This window comes from Pieris brassicae, chromosome 12 (genome assembly GCF_905147105.1).
Source record: "Pieris brassicae chromosome 12, ilPieBrab1.1, whole genome shotgun sequence".
Classification (NCBI taxonomy): Eukaryota; Metazoa; Arthropoda; class Insecta; order Lepidoptera; family Pieridae; genus Pieris; species Pieris brassicae.
In genome coordinates this window covers 4,077,172-4,103,702 of record NC_059676.1, presented here as the reverse complement: position 1 = coordinate 4,103,702, position 26,531 = coordinate 4,077,172, and the positions used below count along the sequence as shown (strand labels likewise).

Sequence of the window (26,531 nt, the reverse complement as noted above, 5' to 3'; positions counted from 1 at the left end):
CTTTTTTTTGTTCCTGATTAGTTTTGTCTTAATAAATGTGTATAACGTGTATTTTTGCAATACTTTCCTATCTTATGTAATTTAATACATTTTTATTTTTTCTTTACTCACAGTGGTTGCCTGGAAGAGATCGCTCGTAAGCGATAAGGCCGCCAGTTGCCCTCCTTTTGATTTAATTATGTTCAATTCTTTTTATATTGTAATGTAACGAAGTGTTAATAAATATAACATCAGATGAGCGTCCCGTCGTATCCTCCCTGTTCTATATATCTAAATAGTTAAGGATTTATAGGAACGTTTAGATTTCGATTTGATGTATGGTAAATTAAATATTTAAGCCTTTTTAGTGTAAATTCGAGCAACATAATAATGCTTTTAATAAATAATTAAAAAATGCATTTTAAACTACACAATTGATTAGTTTAAAACATGTTACTTAACTAAACATTTAGTTTAATATTGTAGTTTAGAATTTACAAATACTTTATTATAATTTTAATTTAGTCTTATCTTTATAGAACATTTCTATAAGGTAGTATAGTCTAAGTTACATTAGTTATAATTGAAACAATATTATGAATTACAAAGTGTTTTCCGGCAACGCACTTGCGAGCCTTCTGGCAATGGGCGGTATCGCTTAACATCAGGTGAGACTCTTGCCCGTTTGCCTCCTATTACATTTAAATAAAATTTTAAATGAATATGTCGCAGCCAACTAGCTTAATAAGCTGTTCAATAAACAGCATAGCCTTTTAACTAAACAGTGCCGTTCAACTAGCGGCCTGAAAGATATTCAGCCGTGGAGATTGTAACAACATTTATTAAACTGGCCCTAAGCATTAGGCTTAAGGCATACGTACGATCGTGTGACACATATATAAAAGCTGAAGTATCTGACATAAGAAATTCTTAGTATTGTCTTTTGTTGACATAGCTTTACCACATTTTTTAAATGTCAAAAGTACAGCTGCAGAGGAAGTTAATATAATAATACATAGCTTCCATCCGTTTAAAAAGTGTTTTCTTAATAAGAAATTCTTTATTAAATATATTTAAAATGTTACTTATTAGCGTTCTTCCGCTTGCTCTTACCGTCACTACACTCATACTATTTTCTTTACACTTAAAAAACCTCAAAATTATTGTTTGCTGACGTTTTAATGATAGCTTGGAGTAGGTGGAAGAAAGTGGAACTAAATTGAAATGAACAGGATATAGGCAAGTAATGTGACGTCATCGATTTAGGTCATTTAACTGTTTGATGAAATTGCTGAATATCATTCACGCCGCTAGTTGAACGGCACTGTTTAGTAAAGTGCTGGTAATTTAACGGCCAATTAAACTAGTTGACTACGACGTATATATTATAAATATTAACGAACAAACAATTAGCCTCTTTTGTGATCTTTATTTATTTTTTTAGGGTAAAGGCAATAGAAACACTGCACAGCTCATAATAAATATAGATGATGTAAATGACAATGCACCAATGTTTTTGGCAAATAAATACGAAGCACGATTGCTTGAGAATGAACTTCAATTTGAGAACCCATTGGTTTTGGAAGCTAGGGATTTTGATTTAAACGGTAAGTTTATATTTAATTAATCTAATATTTTAATTTTAACGTTTAATTGAAGAAATAAGATAGCATACTGGTCTATTATGTGGTTAAATGGTCTTACAACAAGAAATAGTTAAACCAAATACTGAACGTAAGGACTAGTATTTTTTTCTTTTGAGCATATAGTCCTGTCTCGTTCACTTCTGTATAATTATTTGTAGATTTTTCTCTATTTTTTACAATTTCTCTTTAAAAATAATAAATTAACACTATAAACACTACACGAGACAAATATTCAAGTTTTGTTTGTTAGGAAATTTCAAATGTATTTCGTGAACGTGTATCAATCAATATCTTCTACAACGACACAAATATCTAATAAATATTAAACATATATATATTGGGACCAGCATTAGTCCAGTCCATAATGACATTTATAAGAAATTTTAGCCTGTATCAATTTTAGGAACGAAAAACAGTCACATAGAGTACGCAATAGTAGGTGGAGACTACAAAAGCAACTTCTCAATAGACCCAAACTTAGGCATCATCACACCCATCACAGGAATCGATTTTGAGCACATACCAGGAGATAACACTAACATACGCCCTATACATTTAACTGTGAGTGATTTATATGTGAGCTTCATATATCTAGAAAATTTATTTACACCTTATAATAAATACAATAGTGACAAATTCACTAAAGGTTTTTTTTATTAAGAATACAAAGCACTTAGAGATTATAAGCAGTGTTGACCTAGTGGCTTAAGCGTGTGAGAGAGCGTGATCATAAAACAGGTACAGAAATCTGTGGCCCAGATCTAAAAAAGAAAGAAAAAGATGAAGATTTTAACTAAATAATACAATGTAAAATAGAAAATTAAAGCATTTCTTAACTTTAAAATGTTTGTATTATAGTGATATATCGAATTTAGTTCCTAAATAAAAAAGTTAGCCTATTGTGTCTTAGGCAATAACCCGTCACACTGGCTGTACGGAACGTAACCTAACCTCTACTTTGTTACTGCGCGTATAATTACGAAAGTTATTTCCATTAAGCGTACGGAAATGTTCTAAGAAGCAGATCGGAATAAATGGTTATAGCGCCACTGACTTATTAAAATGTCTAGGTCCGTGCACGTGATTTCGGATCGCCGCCATTATCGTCGACCGCGCCGGTAACGATATACGTTCAGGACGTGAACGATCACGCACCCACCTTCACGCAAATGATGTACAAACGAGCCATACCTGAAGACATGCCCGGTGGGACTAGTGTTATTGAGGTATTTAAGACATTCTATAAAGATTACTTATATTCATGATCTTAAAATAAAACTACCCTATATACATGTTGTTTACAGTAATTAATTTGTAAGCAATTATTTGAATTCGAGTAAGTTAAGCAATAAATAAATTATTAACTAAGACAAATAGAGAACAATATTAATTGTTAAACTATTAATAAAACATTATAATGGATACATAAGACCTTATAGAACGTAGACTCACGGGTTCGTTGCCATGGTTACCATTGTTAGGAAAACACGTAATTATTCAACAATCACACTACTACTTTTAAGTATACGTTTTATTTCAACTTACATAACGTATCACCCCCTTACAAAAAATCAAACAGTTGCGCCATTGTAGCTATTATATTTTTCTATCTCTTTTCATTACAACCACATATACTGTGTGACAGAAAGAGACGAAATAGTTTTTGAATTATAAGTATGCAATTATATTTAGTTTTTAGGAATATTATAGTTTATGCAAGCTCGCTCTAACATCCCAAACCATTTTTTCCATATTTTATAAATTTGGTATACAGGTAAAGGCTCGCGATAATGACGGTTCATCACCAAATAACCGAATAGTGTATCGCATACAACGTGGGGCTAGCGACAAATTTGTCATTGACTCACGCACTGGGGTCATATCTGTGTCCAATGGGTCTAGTCTGGATCCAGATAAAACTGATCCTAAAGTCACCCGATATACGCTTACAGTGGTGAGTATTTTTATTATTTAAATTATTAAATTAAAAATTAAATTAAAAAATAAAAATATTATTATTAAAATCATATTGTAAAAATGTATTTTTTGAGTGTATCTTGGTTTTGCGACGAATTTTTTTAATGTTATCAATTGTCAGTAATTAGAATACTGTTTTTTTTTTTTCAACAAAAAGAATTCTTAATTACTTTTTATACTCTGTTGAAATTATTTATTTAAATTAACTTGTCCTTCTTTGAGCAGCTTTATATCTAAATTCGACAAATTTTCGTTACGTTTGAAAAACATTATAGGTGGCATTGGACGGCGGTATCGGTGACCAGCAATTAAGTGCTGCGGTTCTCGTGAACATAACAATAGTTGATGTTAACAACAAGGCACCGGTTTTACTTGAACCCGGGACTATACAAGTCATGGAGAATATGCAGGTAATTTATTATTTACAATAATAATACATAGTATTGTCTTTTGTTAACATAGCTTTTACACAATCTAAGAAAGCAATCTGTGTACACACACTAGATAGGCCTAATCACTACATACGCTTTCACCAACTGAAAGTACTTGCGAGGGAAAAAAGATTCTTCCCTAGATTGGTACGCGAAGCCATTGAAATAATAAAAAAACACCCCAATTTCAATAGAGAAGACGGCCTAAAATTATCAAACACCTGGGATCCAATAATATCCAAATTAAAACCCCAAGACAAACAATCATTGTGAGTCATTTCTGCAAAAACCCGTCATATTTTAGTCGATACCAACTCCGGGGAAATAAATACAGATAACACAACTTTCTCTACAGCTGTAATACTTTTGACATTCAACACCTTATTCTTCAGTCACCGTGACCACGCACGCTGTAAAGCACGCTAAACGTCGGAAAAAACAAATAGCTTTAATCCGGTTAAAAAATTGTTTTCTTTCAAGAATACTACAGTATTCTTCTTCCATATTTCATTCCATACAGATTGTATATACATCAAAATATCAGTGGTTATTCTATGTGTATGGTTCTACCACAGCTAAAAAATACCTAAGCCGTTACAGTGGCCAACAGTGAGACGTGCCTTTGACAGACGGTATGTTGAAGTGCCAGTGACAGAAGTCGTACTAAAATATTATTGTTCAATAAGAACTGACTATGCTAATATATAATTTGATATAATCAGTATCTAAAATTCTACATTTTAATTATGTAAGACAAATTTGCACGCCATTGTTTGTGGCAGATTATATTATTTAGATTGTACCACATTTTTTTGTTGATATTTGAATATTAGGAAATATTTGACATTAATTATTATCTATTTATTCCAATTAACGACCTAAATATTTTTTATCTTAAGATGTCTAAAAAAAGAAGGGTTTGGACTTTTATCAATTTAAACTTTTAAATTTAAGGTTGGCGCAATAATATTCCGCGCTTTGGCTTATGATCCAGACGACCAGCCAGTACTGAGATATTCCATAGACAAAGCAAACAGTTATGCCCGTAATGAAGATGGCGTACAAGTTCTACCCACAGACTATGACTTCCTAGCTCTATGGGATTTGAATACTGTAGATGGTTCTTTACGGATTGTAAGGTATGATGTTTCTTCTATACTCTGTAATCTATGGCTGTACCATTTATTTCCAATAGACAAACTCAAATTATTATAGATGAACCACAACAGTAATTAAATACACACACATTAAAAACATCAAGTAAGCAAGCTATACTATAGAAAGCTATCCCTCAGGTCGTAGGTTCGAACCCCAGCTGTTCATAAATAGTCTGTCTATCTAAGTGTGCATTGAACACTCACTCTTATGGTGCCGTAAAACATCGTGAGGAAACCGGTCTGCATAACTGTCCTTTATGAGCGGCCTGTTATTGTATAGAAAAATATTATAAAATCTTTAACTCATTTCAGAGTTCTTGATAGAGAAAAAGTGGAACTTATAAAACTAGTTTTAACAGTAGAAGATATGGCGGCCATACAAAGTGGGCCGAGGCAGATCGCGTCAACGACGTTAACAATCATTGTATTGGATCAGAATGATAATAATCCAAAGTTCAGGAAACCATTCTATAAAACGTCAATACCGGAGAACTCGAAAAATGGCGCCCATATTGAGACTTTATTGGCCGACGATTTGGATAAAAATCGATCTATGATTTATATTATTGAAGGTATTAATTATATATTTTTTTAATAAATGCCTTTTTATTTAGATTAAAATTAGTAACTTTATTTATTTATTAATAAAAATTAATAACATTACATGTGTCCCATCCAGAATTGAAACGTTAAGACGATATGAGTTTTTAGATTGAAACAGATTTCAGCACGAGGGCTAAATTCATACTTTTTTTTATATGTAATAGCAGGCAAACGGGCAAGAGGCTCACCCGAAGTTGAAGTGATACCGCCGCCCATGGACACTCACATTGCCAGAAGGCTCGCAAGTGCGTTGCCGGCCTTTTAAGAATTGGTACGCTCTTTTCTTGAACGACCTTAAGTCGAATTGGTTCGGAAATACTTCAGTGGGCAGCTGGTTCCACATAGTGGTGGTGCGCGGCAAAAACTGCCTTAGAAAACGCTCAGATACTAACAAATCAACATACAAATCAAACCTTAATTTTTGAAGTCGGTTAAATTTATATATGAATACGTCATCTATATTTGTTTTTCTAAATTTTTAAACAGGTACAAATGCATCATTAGGCCTCGTGCACATAGACAAGAAGTCTGGTGAAGTTGTTGTGTCAAACAAAATTGATCACGAAATGTTTCCTTGGATCAATTTGACAGTTAAGGCCACTGACAGCGGAATGCCGCCACGACATGCGATGGTGGATTTGTTTATACAGGTAACGTTATATCTTATTATAACTATTGTTTGTATATTTGTGTGTTTATATAGTACCACCGCTTTTCGTAATATATTATATTGATGACGACAACGACTTTGCAATAAGGTTAAAATGTTATAATACTATTGGGACCCAAAATCGCAGTTACTTACGATTACAACGTTACTCCATCGATATGGACATCGTGATTAGCGCATTTAGTGGTTAAAGTGTGGACATTGAGCCGAGATACCGAGGCCGATCAACTCAATCAGTATTAACATCCAATTCATGAACGCACAGTCAAGATGGCGCCTCAACCCCACTTGAGGCATTTCCTCGGCTCTTGATTGGTTGTAACAATATTCGTACTTTTATTGATCGAATGATTCAAAATTATGAAAGAATTAAATAATAATAATCTCAATTATTAATTCATCAATTGACTCTGAGAACATTTCCTATATATTTTCGACATATATGTTTTTATAGTACAGAGGTCAAGCGAGCTAGAGGTTCACCCGATGTTAAGTTTTACAGCCGTAACACTCAATACCAGAGTACTAGCAAGTGCGTTGCCGGCGTTTCCATGTAGATACTTAAGAAACATACATAAACAGACCTTGATCAGATCTCTTGGGCAGGTCTATGTAGTTATGTTCATTATCTACTTCTAATTACTTCTTTGTAAATATTTTAACTTTTTATGTTTAAAATTTTGTTGATTTGGTTTGTAAGCAAGTGTATTTGTGAACGACAGGTATTGGATGAGAATGACAATAATCCAGTATTCGAGGTACAGCAATTCGAGTACCGCGTGAAGGAAGATATTCAGCCCGGTACAGTTATAGCGAATATCGTAGCGAGCGACGCTGACTCCAACGAGTATGGGAAGATCACGTATTTACTCGATCGAGTATCGACGCAGGTAAAAACCTATTTATTTTTATTATTTGTTCAATAAATTGATTAATTACTTAGTAATTTTAGCGCAGACAGAAAATGAGAACGTAAATATCGTTTTTCTTTAATGCCGGATATTTTTTATGATGAAAGTAGGTTATAGATCTGTTTTTTTTTATTTCTTAATCTGTGGTTATGCCTGAAATAACAAGTTTTCTTAAATTAAATGGAGGTCGTTTCTGTGGCAATTGTTTTTTTTTTAATTTGACTGTTACTTGCCGTTTTTAGCCACGATCACTTCGTCACACTCACGTGTTAAGACCTTAGCTATGCTCATTATTTTTCAGGGAAAATTCCTCATTAATGCTGAAACAGGTGCCCTAACAGTGTCCGAATGGTTGGATAGAGAGACACAATCGACCTATAACCTCGTAGTTGAGGCGTGGGATAACTACCAATTCGGTTATCTCAGTGGCGAAAGCAGAAACGCATTCAAACAACTTGTGTAAGTATAATATAATATACACGTTATCGGCGTTGGAAAAAAAATTACCATAACATTTTTCGCTTACGCGTCACATTTTTCGGTTACACGCCATCTTTTTCTTGTCTACGGTTGATTCGAAGAGATCCAAAGCCATTAATAACAAAAATATATAATAACGATAACATGATCGTAATAATTCTATTACAATTAATGAAATTCTGTAATAATCTCAGTAGTAAGGTAAAATGAAATAATTGTATTATTTGTATTCATGTCTATTATAATAAAAGCCTTTTGTTAAACTTTATATAATTTAACTATATTTAACCAATTTCTGTAAAGTTGCATATAGTAGATCATTTTTCGAAAAATAAGGTCATTAAGAATTTTCACTTCTTACGTGTGTACACTAGTACACGCACACATTTTTTTAAATAGATTATTTTATTTAGTAAAACAAAAGGAAAGTGTTACCATACAATTTATTATTTTTTCATAATTTAAAATCCTAGAAATACTAGCCTTTAGTTTATATAGCAAACAATTTGTATTAAAAGAGGTCTCCTATAAAAATTACATATGATGTCAAATTTACTGACACACACTTGTGCACACGCAGCGTATACGATTGTTAAATACATTATTGTGGTAATTTTGTTATTAATTCCAATTTTTTGCATTTAATTTGATTTTTTCCGAGTCGTCTGCTCGTGGCTCTTCAGTAGCTTAAAAGCATTTAGTTAGGTGTTATCCGTATTACCTCAACGTCCGTCGTTCCACAACTAAGCGATTTCTAAGGCAGTTTTTGCCACTCATCACCACTATGTAGAACCAGCTGCCCACTGAAGTATTTCCGAACCTATTAACCTTAGGGTCCTTAAAAAGAACGTACCAATTCTTGAAAGGCCGGCAACGCACTTGCGAGCCTTCTGGCAATGTGAGTGTCCATGGGTGGCGGTATCGCTTAACATCAGGTGAGCCTCTTGTCCGTTTGCCTCCTATTACATGAAAAAATAAAACCAATTCTTGAAACGCCGGCAACGCACTTGCGAGCCTTCTGGCAATGTGAGTGTCTATGGGTGGCGTTATCACTTAACATCAGGTGAGCCTCCTGCCCGTTTGCCTCCTATTACAAATAAAAAGGTGAACATAAGTGTTGCGATGCCCAGCGACCTCCCTATGGTTCAATGTTAGATTGTCCTATATTGTATGTAATGTAATGAATATTATGTCAAGAAATCAATAAAATACTTTCTTAAGGACAATTGAGTTATGTTACACATTCTGTTTCAGTGTGACGGTGGAAGACGTGAACGATAATCCTCCAGTTCTCATTTTACCAGACGACTGTACGACTATAAGCGAATTTCACAAACATAGAGAACCGATTGTATCAGTTTCGGCGACGGATGCCGACGACAACAACTTGCCCAATGGGAGAGTTCAGTTCCATTTAGTCGGTGGAAAGGGACATGGTGAATATATTTTTATTAATTCTGTTTTCTAGATTTTTCTATAAAAGAGTAACGTTTCATTTGTGGCGTTTCATAATACCACTCCTCTTTACCACCGCGGTGATTTTACCGATATGTGTGACGACACGGGCGCGGTGGGTGGAGCCTGTAGCCAATGGCAGCGCGACCAGCGAACAGTGCGATTAGAACTTTCGAACGTGACACCTATGCGCGCGAATTACGAATTCTCCCTTTGTTACTTATAATTAATTTATTCTTAGTATTGTCTTTGGTTAACATAGCTTTTACACGTTGAAAGAAAACAATTTTTTAACTGGATTAAAGCTATTTATATTATTATAAACTGCAAAAACCCGTCATCTTTTAGTCGATACTAACTCCGATGAAATAAATACAGATAACACAACTTTCTCTACAGCTGTGATACTTTTGACATTCAACACCTTTTGAAGAAACGTCGGAAAAAATTAAATTTAGAATTATGTAATAATTATAAGTTTATAATAATACAAATAGCTTTAAGCCGGTTAAAAAATTGTTTTCTTTCAATTTATTCTTGTCTGAACGTTTTCTTGTCTCTTACTGTTGCTTCCGTCCTCAATTCTTTTCGTTTATTAACTTGGTTTCTTCGGTGTAAACTTTCAACTTTAATATACATACTTAAGACCTGAAGAAGTTTCCCTACTGCCTAGCCTAGAATCTATTATTATATTTATTATTATGTGGTGCTCGCCTCACGCACACCTATACATTAAAGCACACACTCATATATTAATAATACAAACACAACCAGTTTAATCAAAAATGCCCAATTCAGCTTGAAGTTGCTGTCACCAGCAACACTGATTTTAGTTTACTTACATATTGACAGTTGTTAACTGAATAAAACAAAATTTTTAATAAAAATGTCATGATTTAAAAACAGAATTAAAAAGTCGACTGACAACTTTGACGTTTTATTATGAATGATGTATAATGCCTTGGACTTGGCGGATTGGAGGTTGTCCTAGCAGTCACATTGTCTAAAAGTCCCGTGAAAAGACGCTGTTCTATGTTTAGCGATATTAAGCAGTATATTTATCCCTCTTGTATACGGATTTGTTTCGCCTGCCCATTTAAGCTTACTATTCTGGTTCACGCTGTCATATCTCCAAAAAACAGTGAGAGAAAATGTAACTGGCAAAATGCATTCATATTTCATCTCATAACTCCTCCTTTCTTGGCGATTCCTTTAAGGTATCTGCAGTTAGGCTATGGAATTCACTTCCCGTCCCTATTCGCTTAGCTCCTTCTCTATCTTCCTTTAAATTTCTTCTGTACAAACATTACCTGTCCACATCGTATCCCTAACTTTCTTACTAACTACTAACCGACGTGAGACTTATCTTAAATTATCGTGATTTATGTGTGTATTACTTTTTATTTTTAATGTATCATCTTTTTAGTTTAGTTTGTTTTCTTGTTCCTGTTTAGTTTTGTCTTAATAATTGTGTATTACATGTATTTTTGCACTTCTTGCCTATCTTATGTTATTGTACACTTTTTTTTTTTACTCACAGTGGTTGCCTGGAAGAGATCGCTCGAAAGCGATAAGGCCGCCAGTTAAATAATTAAATCAAAAGAAACACCTAATTAAATCATTTAATTATGTTCAAATTTTTTTTATATTGTAATGTAACGAAGTGTTAATAAATAAATTTAATTGTTACGCATTATTTATGACGAAACGTGCGTTCTTGAAGGAATTTTTCAACAATACCTGGCGCAGGCGTTTCCTTTGATAGGACGCAAACGTACTATTAAGGGGTTGTTGCTGACTATCAAGTACTATTGCTTACATAAGAGGAATTGTTATGACAAATCCTATTGTGTGACAGTCTGTGTCACACAATAGGATCCATTTTAAACGCGATATTTGTTCTAAAACTATTTTTGTGTTAAATAAATTCTATATATTTTTTTAAAGTATAATAATCAATTCAAATTAGCATACATTAAATTCCCTTTATATAAGAGGGAACTGATACAAGTAACTTTATCGTTTTGGTTGAATAACCTTAGCGATGGTTTGGTCAAAGCACCAGGTCAGTGTCTAGAAGCGCAGCAACCAGAATTAAACTAGGCATGATGATCTCCAACCTTCGCCAGGAGATGGTTCTATAAGAAGAAGAACATCGTTTATACTGCGTATTGAATAAACATAATTTTTTATTATAAAAATCTTCAAATAAATAACGCCCAAAGTTAGGCATTTGACTTTGTAAGAACAATTTTTCCAGTATTTTTCCGTGCGTTTTAATTTGTACTTCATATTACGAGGTTAGAGGTGCCAATATAGCTAAGGTAATTCTTAGCCGGCATATGTACTATATTTTATGATATTGATTGTGTGATAACTGTTTTTTCATAACAATATTTTTTATTAATCCAGATCTCTTCCGTTTCGAGCAAGTCGGCGGTGATGCGAATACGGGTCGTTTGTTCGCAAAACAGTCATTAAAAGACAGATTTGGAAACTACAGTCTTTTGGTGGAAGCGAGGGATTTGGGCATTCCGCCGAATTCAGTTAGGGGCGAACTGAGACTGTGTGTCACAGATTATAATGACCACGCACCGATGTTTGTGCATCCACCGAATAATATTACTATCAAAGTTCCAGAGGTAAATGTTTTCCGTTATTTCAAATTATACGTATAATAATCCTACTATTATCTTTTTTGATTTTGATTTTGATTACGATATTATCTTTTTTGAATATCAGATATTTTTTTAAATAACTATTAGTCCATACACAAACATATAAATGGTACAAAGATATTCTAGAAAAGTTCATATTACCAAGTTCTGTTCATTTTCATAAGGAAGATTACTATTTAGTTTATTCATTATGAGCTGGCAAAATGGCGTGGTAACGTTCCCTGTGACGAACCATGTTTGCACATTTCTACATGCTTGCATAATATGACATTGCAATAATTTCTGGTCCATATACTTTCCATTCAATAATGAAAAATGGGAAAATACCTACTTTTAGTATAGTTTTGTCATCATTGTTAACAGTTTAGCGCGTCATCATTACAATACAATTATTATTTAAGACAAAATAGACATATAGATATTTGACGTTTAAACAAAAAGTAAATGAGTAGCAGTTCAGCAATAACGTTCACTTATAAAGATTTCTCAAAAGTAATATTAGTATTTAATATCGAAGTTTTCCACAGAACGCAACAATCGGTACAACAGTTGTGACAGTAAAAGCCATAGATTCTGATATAGGCCCAAACGGGGCTGTACGATACCGCATGAGACGAGATCCCTCCTTCTCAATACATCCTAGTACTGGCTACTTGAAGACTGTTCTGCCGCTTGACAGGGATAAACAGTCAGTTTATCAGGTATTTTTAAATTATTAATATGTTTTAATTATTTAGTATAATTGTATTAAGCCATTGTATATATCATGGTGTAAAGAAGAGGGTGGGTAAGAGAGGCAGAAAAATAATGATGGTAGAAATAGAGCCTTTACTTACTTTACTCTTAAGGAAGTCGTTAAAAAAATATTGCTGGTTGTATATGTCTTATAAATATACATATATATTAATAATTATATATATATATAATTATTTAAATACATAAATTTAATAAATGAGGCTTTTTTATTATTATTATAAAGTTGTTTTCTTTTTTCATATTGGTGAGTGATGTGTTTAGTGTTAGGACATTTTTTACTGTTTTTTAATATATATAATAAATATAAATCGTTTATTTGCAAAGAAAGAAAGTGAAAATCACGAGTTAAATTTACTTTTTCAGCTTAGAATAGAGGCCTATGACCTAGGTCTTCCAACTCCGCTAAGTTCGGAGATAGACCTAACCATATACGTACAGAACGTAGATAACTACAAACCAAGGTTCCCATACAAACACATATACATTAATATCACAGAAAATGTTGCCAACTACAGTACAATATTACCCCGAGTTATTGACAGAGATGAAATTGATAGGGGAGATGAACCAGTGTTGCCAGTTTGCTATTATATTGTTGAAGGCGATGGTGATGCCATGTTCCAGTTGGATAGGAGTACATACAGGTATGTTTTTTTTTGGTGGTAATGTTTTAAATTACGTATACATATACATAGTCAATAGCGAAACATAGTTCTTAAAATGTTTTGGTTACGAAGTACACAATTTATAATAAAGTCTTTAGTTTACGTGAGTACTATATATATTTAAGTAAATTATTTTAAACTGGTTTTGACACGAACTTATTTACATAACTCCATTGAAAAGTATAAAAGTGTCGACTTATTTAAAGGGATGATCTCTTAAAAGTATGTTTTTTAATGTAAATACATTGCGATATTTAAATATTATGGGAATCTAAGGGTTGATTTATAGAAAATAGCTTTAATTTAATTATTTACTAACTTCTAATCACATCGCAGTGACAATATACACAAATAGGATTTGACGCCCGTATTCCGATTCAACAAGACGTACGGGACGTTCTTTTTAACGTACGGGACGTTCTTTTAACGTACGAGACGTTCTTTTTAACGTACGGGACGTTCTTTTTAACGTACGGGACGTTCTTTTTAACGTACGGGACGTTCGTTTTAACGTACGGGAGTCATGCTTTTCACTAAGTATCGACTCTCTTTTAACGCTGAACATTGAGAGTGCCCAACGTCCCACACTTAAGATATCGATATATAAGATATATAGGAAACCTTTTCGTTACTCTACTTCAAAGGTGTACGATGATACAAAACTTTTATATAACAACTATACTTAATAGCCATATGCAAACTTTTTTTGGAAACAAATTCCGAACGCACCGAATAATACACAAAGCAAATACATATAAGGAACTCAAAATCTCAGTCGGAGGCCCGTTCATCTTTAGAAATTATTATGTCAAATATATTTGTACACAAAACTATAGTTTTCATGTCAAATGGAAGAGACTAGTTGCCCATGACGCAGGAAATTCTTGTGTTCGTGCACTTTTAACTTAACATTATTTATTATGTATAATAAGCTTTTATCTTTTTTTCCTTTCTTTTTAACTACGAAATATCATTTATTTAAAATATATAAAATTTAAATTGTAATTTCAGGTTAGCCTCAAAACCACTAGATAGAGAACAAAAATCAAACTATACTCTCACAGTATTAGCCTCAGAGGACTGTTTGAACGAACCCAAATATAACGCCCACACGGACGCGACCAGCACGTTGACCGTACATATATATGTGAATGATGTAAATGATAATACTCCAAAATTTATGAGTAAAATATTCACGGGGGGAATCACGACGGAGGCTGATTTTGGTATTGAGTTTATGTATGTCAAGGTTAGTCACACAAATGTTTCAATTATCGCTTATATTAAATTAAATTTAGTTTTTATTTATATAAAAAAAAATATATTGTTTTGCGTGAAAGCCCGTTTACTGTCTTTGGTTCACTTAAGGTAAAATTATCGTATGGTATTTAATAATTTTATTTTAAAAATTGAACAAGAGAAAAGAATAAATTTTCATTATGATCGCCATGGCTTGCTACAGTGGTGGTCTGCTTTTTATATTCATTATTGGTTCTTTGATATTAAAAGTAAAATAAAGAAATCAATGGCGCTTGTTTGAACTGCAGCATATCAATCCCAAGTATAAGTACTTGGGATTGATATGCTGCAGTTCATTTCAATATTCGTCAAATTTATAAAAAGCTTTATTACCAGAAGCGATGTCTTACAAGAGTACATATATACATAAATTTATTTCAGGCAACAGATTTAGATGAAGCAGATAATGCAAAGGTCAATTATTATCTCATCGGTAAAGTAAAGGAAACTCTAACCGAAGGTTTGGAGAAACTATCAGTTTCACCATTCCTAGTAAATGTGGATACGGGAGCTGTGTCGCTTAACTTTGACCCTCAAAAGGGTATGAAAGGGTACTTTGACTTCAAGGTAGATAATAGTAAATAATATATAATGTTGATATTTTTAAGAGTTTTTATGATAACTATACAGTTTGTGGAGTAAGGAAGGTGCAGCTCTTCCTTCGTCTTAAAAGAAGGATCCTCTTCTGCCGGTTAAGATGTTTATATCTAGTTCAAATCATACTATATAATTATTTTTGTATTGTTAGATATATTAATTTAAATCGCGCTGATATAAAATCTACAAAATAAGAATACAACAAAAATTACAGATATTAGCAAACGACACAGACGGCCTATCAGACGATGCACACGTGTTCATTTATTTATTGCGTGAAGACCAACGCGTGCGTTTCGTTTTACGTGCGCACCCGTCAGAAGTCCGAGACCGAATGAACATATTCCGCGAACATTTAGCGCTCGTGACGCAGTCAGTCGTCAACATCGACGATTTGAGGGTACACGAGAATAAAGACGGCTCAGTGGATAATACTAAGACTGACCTGTACCTGCATCTCGTGAATGGTGAGGACCATTCGGTATTGGAGGTTGAGCAGGTGCTTCGTTTGGTGGATAAGAATATTGAACAATTGGATGAGTTGTTTAAAGTAAGTCTTTGTCTAGTATGTATATTTAATATGGTCCGCATCATTGTCGAATCGACTCCCGACTCCCTGGGAGGTATGTCCTCCAATTGTTTAAAGAAGGAGTATCCTCCTCGCTCAAAGGCAATGCCACCTACTAAAATCTGTACCCATGAGCTGCGATGACTGCACTGGAGGTTAAGTGAAGATGACTTCACAGTAGTGTATGTAGAAAGTCGAAAACTTAATTTGTATGAAAATGACAGTTTGTGTCGAGAAAGTTTCATACAAATTTTAAAAGAAAAAAACTTTTCGACTTTCTACATACACTACTGTTAAGGCATCTTGTCTAAGCCCCCTGTTTGGGCGTACCACGTTTGCCGCCCTAGCATATAAAAAAATGGTTGTATATGGATTTCTAAACGGAAATAAGTAGGCGTACACGTGTGCACTCTACGTTACTCTTTTTTACGATACTGATAACTATGGATTAAAAAAAAAGAGTTAAAGGATTGGTATCTGAACACACTTTACACAGAGTTATTAGATGCTACTTAGAGCTAGCATGTCTAAAACAGCTAAAACACACAACAGCTAAAGCTAACACATTCATACGGACAATCCCAACATGTGCCTGCCAGTAATGAAGAACAAACAGTGGAACATGTGCTTCTACACTGCCCTATATTCGCATCGTCCAGGCACGACCTGGAGCAACAAATGCAGATGACTGTAGACCGTGACGGCCTACAGGACATGTTAATAAAGCACAGACCGTGCCTGGAACGGTTCTGCGAAAAAATTATTAAATATATAGGAGGCAAACAAAACCGAAAGAGCGGGTCTCGCGAGGAATTGCGCCCCGGCTCGCCCCTGAATATTGTAAATAAAAATATTGCCTATGCAGCCGGGGCGTATTTCGCGACGCGTAGCCTTTCATTGAAATTCAAATGAAATTAATATAATGTATCTTGTTTTTAAGTTGGAAAAAATGTGAGATAAAAAATCCCTGGACACTATGGCAGGGGAGTAGAGGGTTATAAATTAAGAAAAAACATACACATTACACTCACTCAAAATCAAAGTTCAGTTGAATCACATGATCACGATGATGAATTGTCAACTCTACCGCCTGTTCGGAATCGCGACCAGCACATATAGGGCATAGGCACACAGTCGGTCGGCTAGTTTTTTTTCTTTTTTGATCGTCTTAAGTTATTTACAAAGCTTATCTTAATTACAGTGAAATTAAATAAAATAGCTGGAGAAAATTATTTTTAATTCCAATCTTCCTTATCTTCTAGGTAATCCAATATTTTATAATAAGCCTTCCTAGAGAGCTTCTGTTTTATAATTTTCTTAAATTTATTTGACAAGTTTACCGCATCACTTGGTAGTTTATTATAGAAGCGTACAGACACATGTACCCACACACTTACGAGTGTTATAAGTCGGGTAAAGCTGTTTGTTAATAAAAAAAATAAAAATAAGAATTTTTTGTGAACAGTTTTAAAAATAACAAGATTAAAAAAAAATATAGTTTGTTATTATAGAGCTGTGAAACCTAACACAGGTATTTGTACTTGAAAGTGTTCCCAAATCACATTTTTCTATATGAAAAAACAAAAACAATAATTAGTAGATGCAAAACAGCACGGAACAATGTTTAACCAAAATCATGAAGGTCATTTTATCTGGTTGATCTGGTCCGTTTGGTTCTGGTTTTGAAGGTTCATGTAAAGATTTTAGGTTTAACTAAATTTGACTGTATTTATTAAAATTACCTTATTTGAATTAATCCCTTTCTTCATTAAGCATAAGCAATAGCTATTGTTACATTTTCTATGTAATAGGAACCAAACGGGCAGGAGGCTTACGAGATATTAAGTGATGGACACTCACATTGACAGATCGCAAGTGCATTGCCGCCCTTTAAATTGATCTATTTTGAACATTGCACACTGTCTATTTAATTTTTTTTTCTAAATTTTGGTTCTTCGGATTAAACCTCTCGATTTTGGTTCCTAAAGTTAACGAAAAAATTGCAGGATTTCAACGTACTAGACACCCAACCGGCAGATTTCCAGCCCCTGACAGCGGCATCAGCTGGCCACAATACGATCTACTGGCTTGTATGGAGCACTGTTCTTCTCGCCGCTGCTCTTGTATTGGCAATCATGACGTGTCTCTCACAACGAGCCGATTATATGAGGAAGCTCAAGGCTGCCACGGCGACTGCGTATTGTAAGTTTTATAAATTCACCTTCGCTTTTGGCTTTGGCTTAATTCAAATTGATTTACTTAGCAAGTGTCGCAGTCTGCGGAAACAAGACATTTATCCACATACATTAAACAAATTACATACTTTTGATTTTTTCAAAGCAATATAACTGACGAACTATAATGACGCAATAGTATTATAAACATTTTTGTGGTAATTCAAGACTGCAGCTACCTCAAACCGGTTCGCTTTTCGCAACAAACTCCAAAGTTATAATATTTCACCTCCAGAAATACGAGAATACCTATATCTCAAAAACTACTTAACCGATTTTAATGATCCAGTAAAATAAAAAATTCAAATAAATAAGTTTGGAATGCTAACATTTTGTTTGCTTATCACTTAATTAGATTATTATTAACCGACTCCGAAAAGGGTCTTATCAGTTTGACCTGTATGTTATTGTTGAAATTGGATAATTCTTGAGTACGATTATCTATTAAACCTCTTCTTCTTCAAGCGCGTGTGCTAAAGCTCGTATTCTAGAACATCATTCGTATTTAAAACATTTCTCAAAATCTGTCGAACTGTTTTTGACAATGCTCAAGTAGAGATTGTAACCTGATATATCTGTTGGAATACAGGCCTAAATTTCGTTATGATCCTTTCCGATTTAAACCAGGTATTATACTTTGGGTACAGTATCAAGTTTCATTAAAATCAGTTCAGTGGTTTTTGAGACATAATGTATACGAATATTTTTTCTAAATTACTGCTAAAGTCAAAACTCATATAAAATTATCTAAAACCATTCTCAACGTGTGATGAATAATTTATGTATTCCCATCTTAGCATCACCGACACCAGGCGAATCGGACATGACTCTCCGTTCAGGCGGTCGCGTACCAAACACAAACAAACACAGCTCTAAAGGATCTAACCCAATATGGCTCCATGCCTATGAAAACGACTGGTACAAAGCCGACGATCAATTGAGTCATTCGGAAAGAGATTCCTTAGACGAGAACGCAGTTAACACAGACATGCCGAATAAACCATTTTTCATAACTAACGCTGCGTTCCCAGAACAAGCGAATGAAACAGACGGCAATTATGATTTCTATCAACAGTTGGAACAGATGAAGAACGCTAAGAATATGGAGACCACGGAATTGTAAAATTCTTAATAAAATATATTTTAAAAAATGTACTATTATTATTCCATACAAAATTTGTTACTCATTGATACCTATTAATGATACATTTGTAGCAATATTTCATTTAATCGCAACAGACCTACTCTGTAACGATTTTCAATTAAGTTATTGTCATTCCAAGTAATGTCAATGTCATCCAACGATCAAAAACAATTTGGAAACTTAATCAATATCAGTAGCACTAATATGTAGGGTAATAAAATCTATCTAAATATAGATATTGATGTTTAACGCAAATTAGTCTGTACAGCCATAAACACGCAATAAAATTGTATGGCTGAAACAGTCGATATCAATGTTACGCCACCACCCAAAGGCAAAACTGTATAAGCTAAGTTTGCTTAATATGCCATATGTAGCCGAGTTCGTAATTTGATTAGCTTTAGTGCGAATTGTAAATTGCGTAGTTTTAAGTTTATATAAATTATGTGCCTTGTAAATGTACCTTAATTATAAATTTTCTAGTTTAACCTAAGGCGCGCGCGCGTAGGTGCGCAGTAACGTTTGTAAATGGTAATCAATATTTTTGTCAAATCCAATTGTAAAGTTTAAAGTGGCCTTTCAGTTTTTATTAATAATTTTTAATTAGGGCTTAAAGTGTCTGGATGATATAAGTAATTATTATAAATTACTACTTACCTAATAAATTAGTGTGAATACTTTGTCGTTTTATTTTTCGAGGCTACCGTACTAATATGACTACTATATTTTGTGTGAAACCCCGCAACCCTTCCAGCCGATGGGGGCAAACATGATTCTAGTTTGTGTCCTCCAGTTAAGAACTATTTAGTCTTTTGCCAGGTATGAACCCTTTGGACTCAAATAATGCGAAAGCGATAAAACGCTTTTCGTAGCTTATGCAGAGAATTGATAATCATTTACAATTTTAGGTTGTGCAATGTGCATCCATTTGATGTAACATCTATGGAATAAATTCCCACAGTAGAGATTTTCTCTATTAGTACTTGGTAAAATCTAAGTAAGTCACATAACGTTATAAAAACATATCACAATATCGTCGTTATGTAAGACCGATTTTTTTGTGTGACAATAGAAAAGTCGTGTCTGATACTATGTAATCATTGAAATTAATAATCGTTATCTACTTTGTTCCGCTAGAAACGATTATTAATAAAAATATCACTTGAAACAAACGTTGGCAACAAAGGGTACCTCTCATTATTTAAGATGCCTATAACAGGAATTGTTTATTTTTACTTTTAGGTACTAGAATCATTTCATTAGGTCCAGTCGACGCTACACGCAAACATGACACAGGATATCTAGGGGAAAGTATAAAATGTCAAGCATCAGGCAAAATGCTGATCCAGCTTCGTGTCACTGATCTCAATCATTTATGGTTCGCCTACTTTCATTTTCATGCCAATGACGTAGAGTTCATTACCCTAAAATCACTTTGGTTTATATCTATAAATATACCTATTTATGTTCATAAAAAGAATAAGCAAAGGAATCTCGCAATTTCGTAAAACGTGTTGCTATTAATATATAGGACACCGTCCTTCAGTTCGTCATTCACGTTGTTTTCTCTGAATTTAAAATAGATCGCCAACGCCTATTGACCAAAAATGCAAAGATTCGTAAAAATTCAAGTCAGCGTAAAAATTGCATAAACTGTTGTTGCCCGTCTTTCAGACATATTTAAACCCGATACCAAATTGGTTAGTAATTACAGGTATTTTAAATTTGGAAAATATCACTAGAACCTACTGTTTTTATAAATAAACGTGGTATTGGATATAATCACGATTAGTGCGAAAACAATGTACTTGTCATACAACTAAGTAAATAGTATGTTTGTTTTGCCTTAACTTTTAAGTGTTGAACCATTTATAAAAAAAAATCGCATTGATAAAGTAGCTGTTATAGCCGTTAATTGATAACTCAACGATATTTTTTTGTCTCGAGCCTGCAATTCCTAAGATCAGATCGTTCAACCACGCTTCAGTTTCATAATTTAGTATAGACTATAAAGGAATGGGAGTAAAGAATGCTAAACGAAAGAAACGAGCACGCGTTTCGTGTGATCGAGCCTAATTAGACGCTGTCATTTCGTTTCGTCTTATATTCCTACCCCAGTTACTTTATATTCGGTTGAACCAGTCATGGCACAGCTTTTATTCTTTAAGACTATTAAGGTGTCATAAAGCCAATTACAGGCTTTAGAAATCTGCCTCTTTGTGTCAAATGTGTTAACTTTACTACTACTATAAGTTAAGCTAAGTTATTTGGACAAAATAGAAACTCCTGATGAGATATCACATGGAACAGATTCTGTATTTTATTTAGGTGGCTATACTAACCATAATTGCTAACTTATAAATGCAGTTTCCACATTGTCATATTATTAAAAAAGTTTAATGTATTTTACAGCTGCATGACAGGGAGACACCTAAATAAATCTCACATTATTATTTACATACACAATAATTTATTGTTCTTAAATTTTAGTGAAGCTAAGATTGGATTACAATTGAAAAGCGTTATGTTACTGTTTCTCTCCCTGATAACCGAGTGAACAAAAGCTTTCTCTTGCAGCTGTAAAGTAACACATGCCACTAATGCCATTCTGTTGAGCCAGCAATAACCTGATCCGAGGGTGTGAGGATGGTCTTCATGGATGGGATGACTTGGAAATCAGAACGCAGCTGTCCTTACAACCACAATATATATTAGATAAAATTATAATATAAAGATCGCCATATTGAAAAAATTCTAGATTAAACATAACTTATTATCTTATGAGATACACTGTAATTTATACTGTAATGTTTAAACTATATTGGAGCATGTCAACTACCACATTTAATATTGTGGATGAAAGAAAAGTTATCACTTTCGTAAAACATCAGTCTGTTCTGCAAATTGCTACATTACTAACTTAGCTGTTAAAAATTAATGTCTAGACTGGGTGAGCTCAATCTGTTCCTATTCTCACATGAGCTCTATTTTCTTAACATTAATGAGCTCACTTACAAATTCATTGAACAAACCTAACAAAAACAGGAAAGCAACACCTCCAAACATATGGCTATTGTAGTTTACAATGTGATTTTTAGTTCTAGTTAAAGTACAAATTCTTTAGAAATTACAATGATTTTAATGCAAATTTAACTAACTTTAATTTTTTAACTAAATGAGTAAAAGACATCTACACATCAATGTTACAACGGAAAATAATTTAATTTTTCTCTTATAGAAAAGTACTGACAAATATATGAACAGAAACTATTTTATGTTCGTAATAATATTTACTAAAGATGAAATCTCAATATGATTATTATTGAAGACCATCAAAGAAACAATCATGTGAAAATGACAACAAAATTGGAAAATTTTGACCAGGATATAGACAAACGGATAAAGGGTTTGAAAGGGTAGAGCCAGGGTTTTGTGGCGATGTGTTTGTATGTTTAGTTGATGTCACAATCGACTCATCACATGGCATACTTCCTAGTCCACTCTCTGGCTAATTCATTGTACTTTTCTCTGTCAGTTTTGTAGATCCTAGCGATTTCTGGTACCAAAGGATCATCAGGGTTTGGATCACATAACAGTGAACAGATTGAGAGCAACACTGAAAAAAAAAAAAGTTAAGTATTGACAGCCATACAAATATCCTAGCAAAAGTATGCAAGTCAATACTCTTACCTTTAGATATGGTTAGTGCCGGAGACCACTGTGAGCGCAGAATGTCGAGACAGATTGAACCATTACTGTTTATATTAGGATGGTAGATACGTGTTGTGAATGCAACTTTTGGTGGTTTAAATGGATAGTCTGTTGGAAAATGTATAGTCAAAAAGAAGACACCTCCTTGATAAGGGCTGTCGACCTGGAATGGAAAAATTATATTGAGTACCTATAGTATAAATCAATAATTTTCTTTAAAAAAACAGCTAGGAATAAAAATTTAATAATTATTCCTTTTTCTGATAAATACTTACTGGACCCATTATTGTGGCCTGCCAGTGAAATACTGAAATAAAAAAAAGTAATTAATACCATCATCTTAAACCCCTCTTTGTGCAAATAGTTCAAATATGACTCAGCTGATTGCAGTCTTTGATATTAAAAGTATAAGAAGAAAACATATCTTAGCCTACACTTTGAAGTTTATATGTGTTTAACCAGGTAGATTTGCTTTGTCACAATATAATTACTTTTAAAAAATAAAAATCAATATAACCTACATAAAAATAAGTGATCTTTATTTTTAACGGAATATGAAGTACGACCCTATGACTCATTATAGAATAGAAAAGAATACGTAAACTACTCACGATCTTCTCCGTGTGGGCCTGCGGAGCATTGTGCTGGAGGGTCCCTACCCAAGTCTTGTAATTCCTGCACAAGACAAAACCATCTTTGTACATGATATGAAACACAATACCTAGATTCGAAACGTCAAACACATCATCAGTTAACATACGGCCATTCAACTAAGATCCGCTCAAAATATTCATGCCTGTTTATAACACAACTATTAAAAATACTACAATTCAAACTGATATATTGGACCTTCATTTAACACAGTTAGATGACAAAAAAACCTCAAAATCGTTACGATTCCGACATTTTATATTCACAGTGTGCATTTAATTGTCACCATCATGAAACCATACAACACCCCTTAATAAGTGAATACGTTTATTTTGTCAAAGAATAAACGAGAATTAATTTTTAAACATCATCACACACAGAAATATCCAGAAGAAAATGTCGATAATAGGTATTCACAATGACGAAACATTCACTACGAAGTCTCCTTACATTTTAACAACACACCATTTTTACATCACATTAATATCGAAACTAATAACAACGTTAATTATACGTACCCTATTAATTCGTTTTAACGCCATTTGATTATTTTATAATGAAATAAACCGACTTTTTACTAGACAACGAAACTGTGAGCCAAGGACCTTTGATTAGAGATTGCAAGATGGCTCCCGTCTAAACGCAAAAGTGCCACTTATTTGGTTTTATACAATATTATAAAAATAATAACAAATACGACAAAAGTTCAAATACTTAAATAAAAAATAATATTAACTAATATTAAGAAATAATAAATTTTAGAACAGAGCGCAAGTTTTAACAAAATTAACACACTCGCGACAAATGGAGAACAGCAAACAGGAAAATCGACCATTTACAAAGAACGTTCGTAAGTTGATAGTATTGATGACAAATAATTTATATAACAAAAAATATTTTTAATATTATGAAATCAATACCTAATAAAATTTAAAATTATTTAATGATCATAACTAACTTAATATTACAATATTTTTAATTTATATATAAGTTAACTACAAATCATGTCAACTTGGTATTATTTTATTTTAAAACATGGCAACCCAAACTGGGACGTGACGTCATCTGAACAGAAGTAGGCGCTATTTTTGGATAGATATTTAACCTTAAAATCTTTAAATATGTTGAGTTATTTTCAAACACATTTTTTGCAATTTGAAACATTCACAGATATATAAAATTATTGATATGTGTATTTATAAAATTCTAGGTCTACGGCCTACGACAAAATTTGCTAAAAGTCTAAATGTTAAAGTACCTACTATCGTCTTATAATTTTATAACTATTATAAAACAGCTAAATAAATAATTGTATTATGTGCTGTTTAAGGTTAGTTTTTACTACAAAAACTGATACTTTTAAATTCTAATAATTATGAGTTATATTTATATGATTATGTATTATAATAATATTAATTTTTGATCATCCAAATTTTCATATATAAAATAAATGCTATATGAACTCAGTATTCCATTTTTTATACATATATAAATATATATATAAGAATTTAACACTGCAGTCTTCACGTAGCATAGTCATTAACCCCGTAAATTGCTAAGACGCTGGAGAGCTTGAAAATTTTAGATATCGTGACTACATCTACAAAATTGACATTATTTGTTTTAAATTATTTCAACGAATAACATAACATGTATTGTAAATAAGTAACTTTCATTTTCAAATCAATTTCAGGTAATTTTCACCCCATTTGAACGTTTACCAACCGAACATAGTAGGACCACAGCGCGTCGAGAGAAATCTAACCTAAGAGAAATATAATTTAATCTATGGCTGTGGCACAAAATTGCTAGACACAATTAAACCGCCTTAAAAAGGAAAGATACCTTGAAGATCCTAAGAACAAGAATAAGCGTAGAAACCGTAAATAATAAGAGTAAAAACCTAGCTATGTTGGCTGTTATATGAATTAGGGTTATAGAATCTTTAGTTTTGCACTACAATTTTTTACACAGATAAATTATTTGAAACAGTTTACAGTTATACACCACGGAAAAGAAAACAGGCTAAAATAATACAATGATACAATATCAATCAATGATAAAGAAATATGTATATTATTTGTATAGTTCATGACATGGGGGCTTAGTCAAGATGCCTTAATAGTATTTTATGTGGAAAGTCGAAAACTAAATTTGTATGACAGTGACAGTTTGTGTCGACAAATTTGAGAAAGACATGCACGCTCTATTTCTTACCGTTCTCTTTAAAACCCAATTTCCACCCCCCTTTTAGAACAAAACATTACTTACTCTCTCAAGAGAGTAGACTGAAAACATTTCAAACTAGGACTTCTTTCAAAAGCTATAGGCAGTACTGGATTAGCTCTGAGAATATCTTCTTGACTAAAATCTTTTAAACCAAATAGTCAAAATTTAGACTGAACTACGTTATATTTAGCGCTAAAAACGAGCAATAAGTGTATTATATAAAATACTGTAAATCTTGGTCTGATATCTTTTATATTAAACTGTGAGTCATTTGCGGCAATGATATTTTTACGAGATTTAGCAAGTGATTGTTTTACAGCATTTATCATATTACAATGTCGTGGTATAGTTTCATCCAATATTTTATTTCAATAATGTATTGATTTTACGTGATTGACGTAATATAGTTTATATTTGATTCACGTAATTGAAAATATTGCGTTTTTATTTGACTTGTATATTGATAACTAAGTTTGTCAGTTAAGTAGAATAATTGATTAAGGCAATCTTAAAAAAATTGTTAAGGTTACGTAGTTTTTATCGATACAGATTATCATTACAACATAATCGATATAGATTCGCTTTTATTGTAATGACATCGAGAATTATAAGAGATTATTGTTTCTTATTCGACTTATTTGACATTCCACTTTTCAATAACACAAAAATGTGGTAAGACATTCGATTTCC

At 33.0% G+C, this 26,531-nt stretch overlaps 2 protein-coding genes across 3 annotated transcripts in view; one reads left to right on the top strand and one right to left on the bottom strand.

Moving 5' to 3' along the window:
* Positions 1-19,927, top strand: part of LOC123717131 (cadherin-23) — a 38,278-nt gene extending 18,351 nt beyond the window's left edge. The window contains exons 11-29 of one of the 2 annotated variants that reach the window (XM_045672957.1): positions 1,424-1,586; positions 2,029-2,186; positions 2,696-2,851; positions 3,400-3,579; positions 3,878-4,012; positions 4,988-5,172; positions 5,503-5,762; positions 6,280-6,443; positions 7,186-7,353; positions 7,676-7,833; positions 9,109-9,290; positions 11,722-11,951; positions 12,515-12,688; positions 13,107-13,387; positions 14,420-14,657; positions 15,089-15,274; positions 15,519-15,854; positions 17,879-18,074; positions 18,904-19,927. In XM_045672957.1, coding sequence (XP_045528913.1) covers positions 1,424-1,586; positions 2,029-2,186; positions 2,696-2,851; positions 3,400-3,579; positions 3,878-4,012; positions 4,988-5,172; positions 5,503-5,762; positions 6,280-6,443; positions 7,186-7,353; positions 7,676-7,833; positions 9,109-9,290; positions 11,722-11,951; positions 12,515-12,688; positions 13,107-13,387; positions 14,420-14,657; positions 15,089-15,274; positions 15,519-15,854; positions 17,879-18,074; positions 18,904-19,229 — 3,876 coding nt within the window. In that variant the 3' untranslated portion in view covers positions 19,230-19,927. Of the gene's footprint in view, positions 1-1,423; positions 1,587-2,028; positions 2,187-2,695; positions 2,852-3,399; positions 3,580-3,877; positions 4,013-4,987; positions 5,173-5,502; positions 5,763-6,279; positions 6,444-7,185; positions 7,354-7,675; positions 7,834-9,108; positions 9,291-11,721; positions 11,952-12,514; positions 12,689-13,106; positions 13,388-14,419; positions 14,658-15,088; positions 15,275-15,518; positions 15,855-17,878; positions 18,075-18,903 lie in introns of those variants that run through there. The other variant, XM_045672958.1, reaches the window with a different exon arrangement.
* Positions 19,928-21,540: 1,613 nt separating this feature from the next.
* On the bottom strand, positions 21,541-24,457 carry LOC123717334 (ubiquitin-conjugating enzyme E2-17 kDa). Its single transcript, XM_045673264.1, has 5 exons — positions 24,131-24,457; positions 23,573-23,636; positions 23,237-23,268; positions 22,941-23,124; positions 21,541-22,866 (listed from the first exon to the last, which is right to left on the bottom strand). Exons 1-5 carry the CDS (start codon positions 24,152-24,154, stop codon positions 22,727-22,729), a joined length of 444 nt encoding a protein of 147 aa, XP_045529220.1. The 5' UTR covers positions 24,155-24,457; the 3' UTR covers positions 21,541-22,726.
* Positions 24,458-26,531: the final 2,074 nt, after the last annotated feature.

Bases quoted from the DNA above. Each gene is read 5' to 3' on its own strand.
- LOC123717334 (XM_045673264.1), bottom strand. From the start codon at position 24,154: ATGGCGTTAAAACGAATTAATAGG. The intron at 23,125-23,236 runs GTAAGTATTTAT...TTTCCATTCCAG, and splicing joins AGGCCACAATAATGGGTCCA to GTCGACAGCCCTTATCAAGG. The intron at 22,867-22,940 runs GTAAGAGTATTG...TTTTTTTTTCAG, and splicing joins GGCACTAACCATATCTAAAG to TGTTGCTCTCAATCTGTTCA.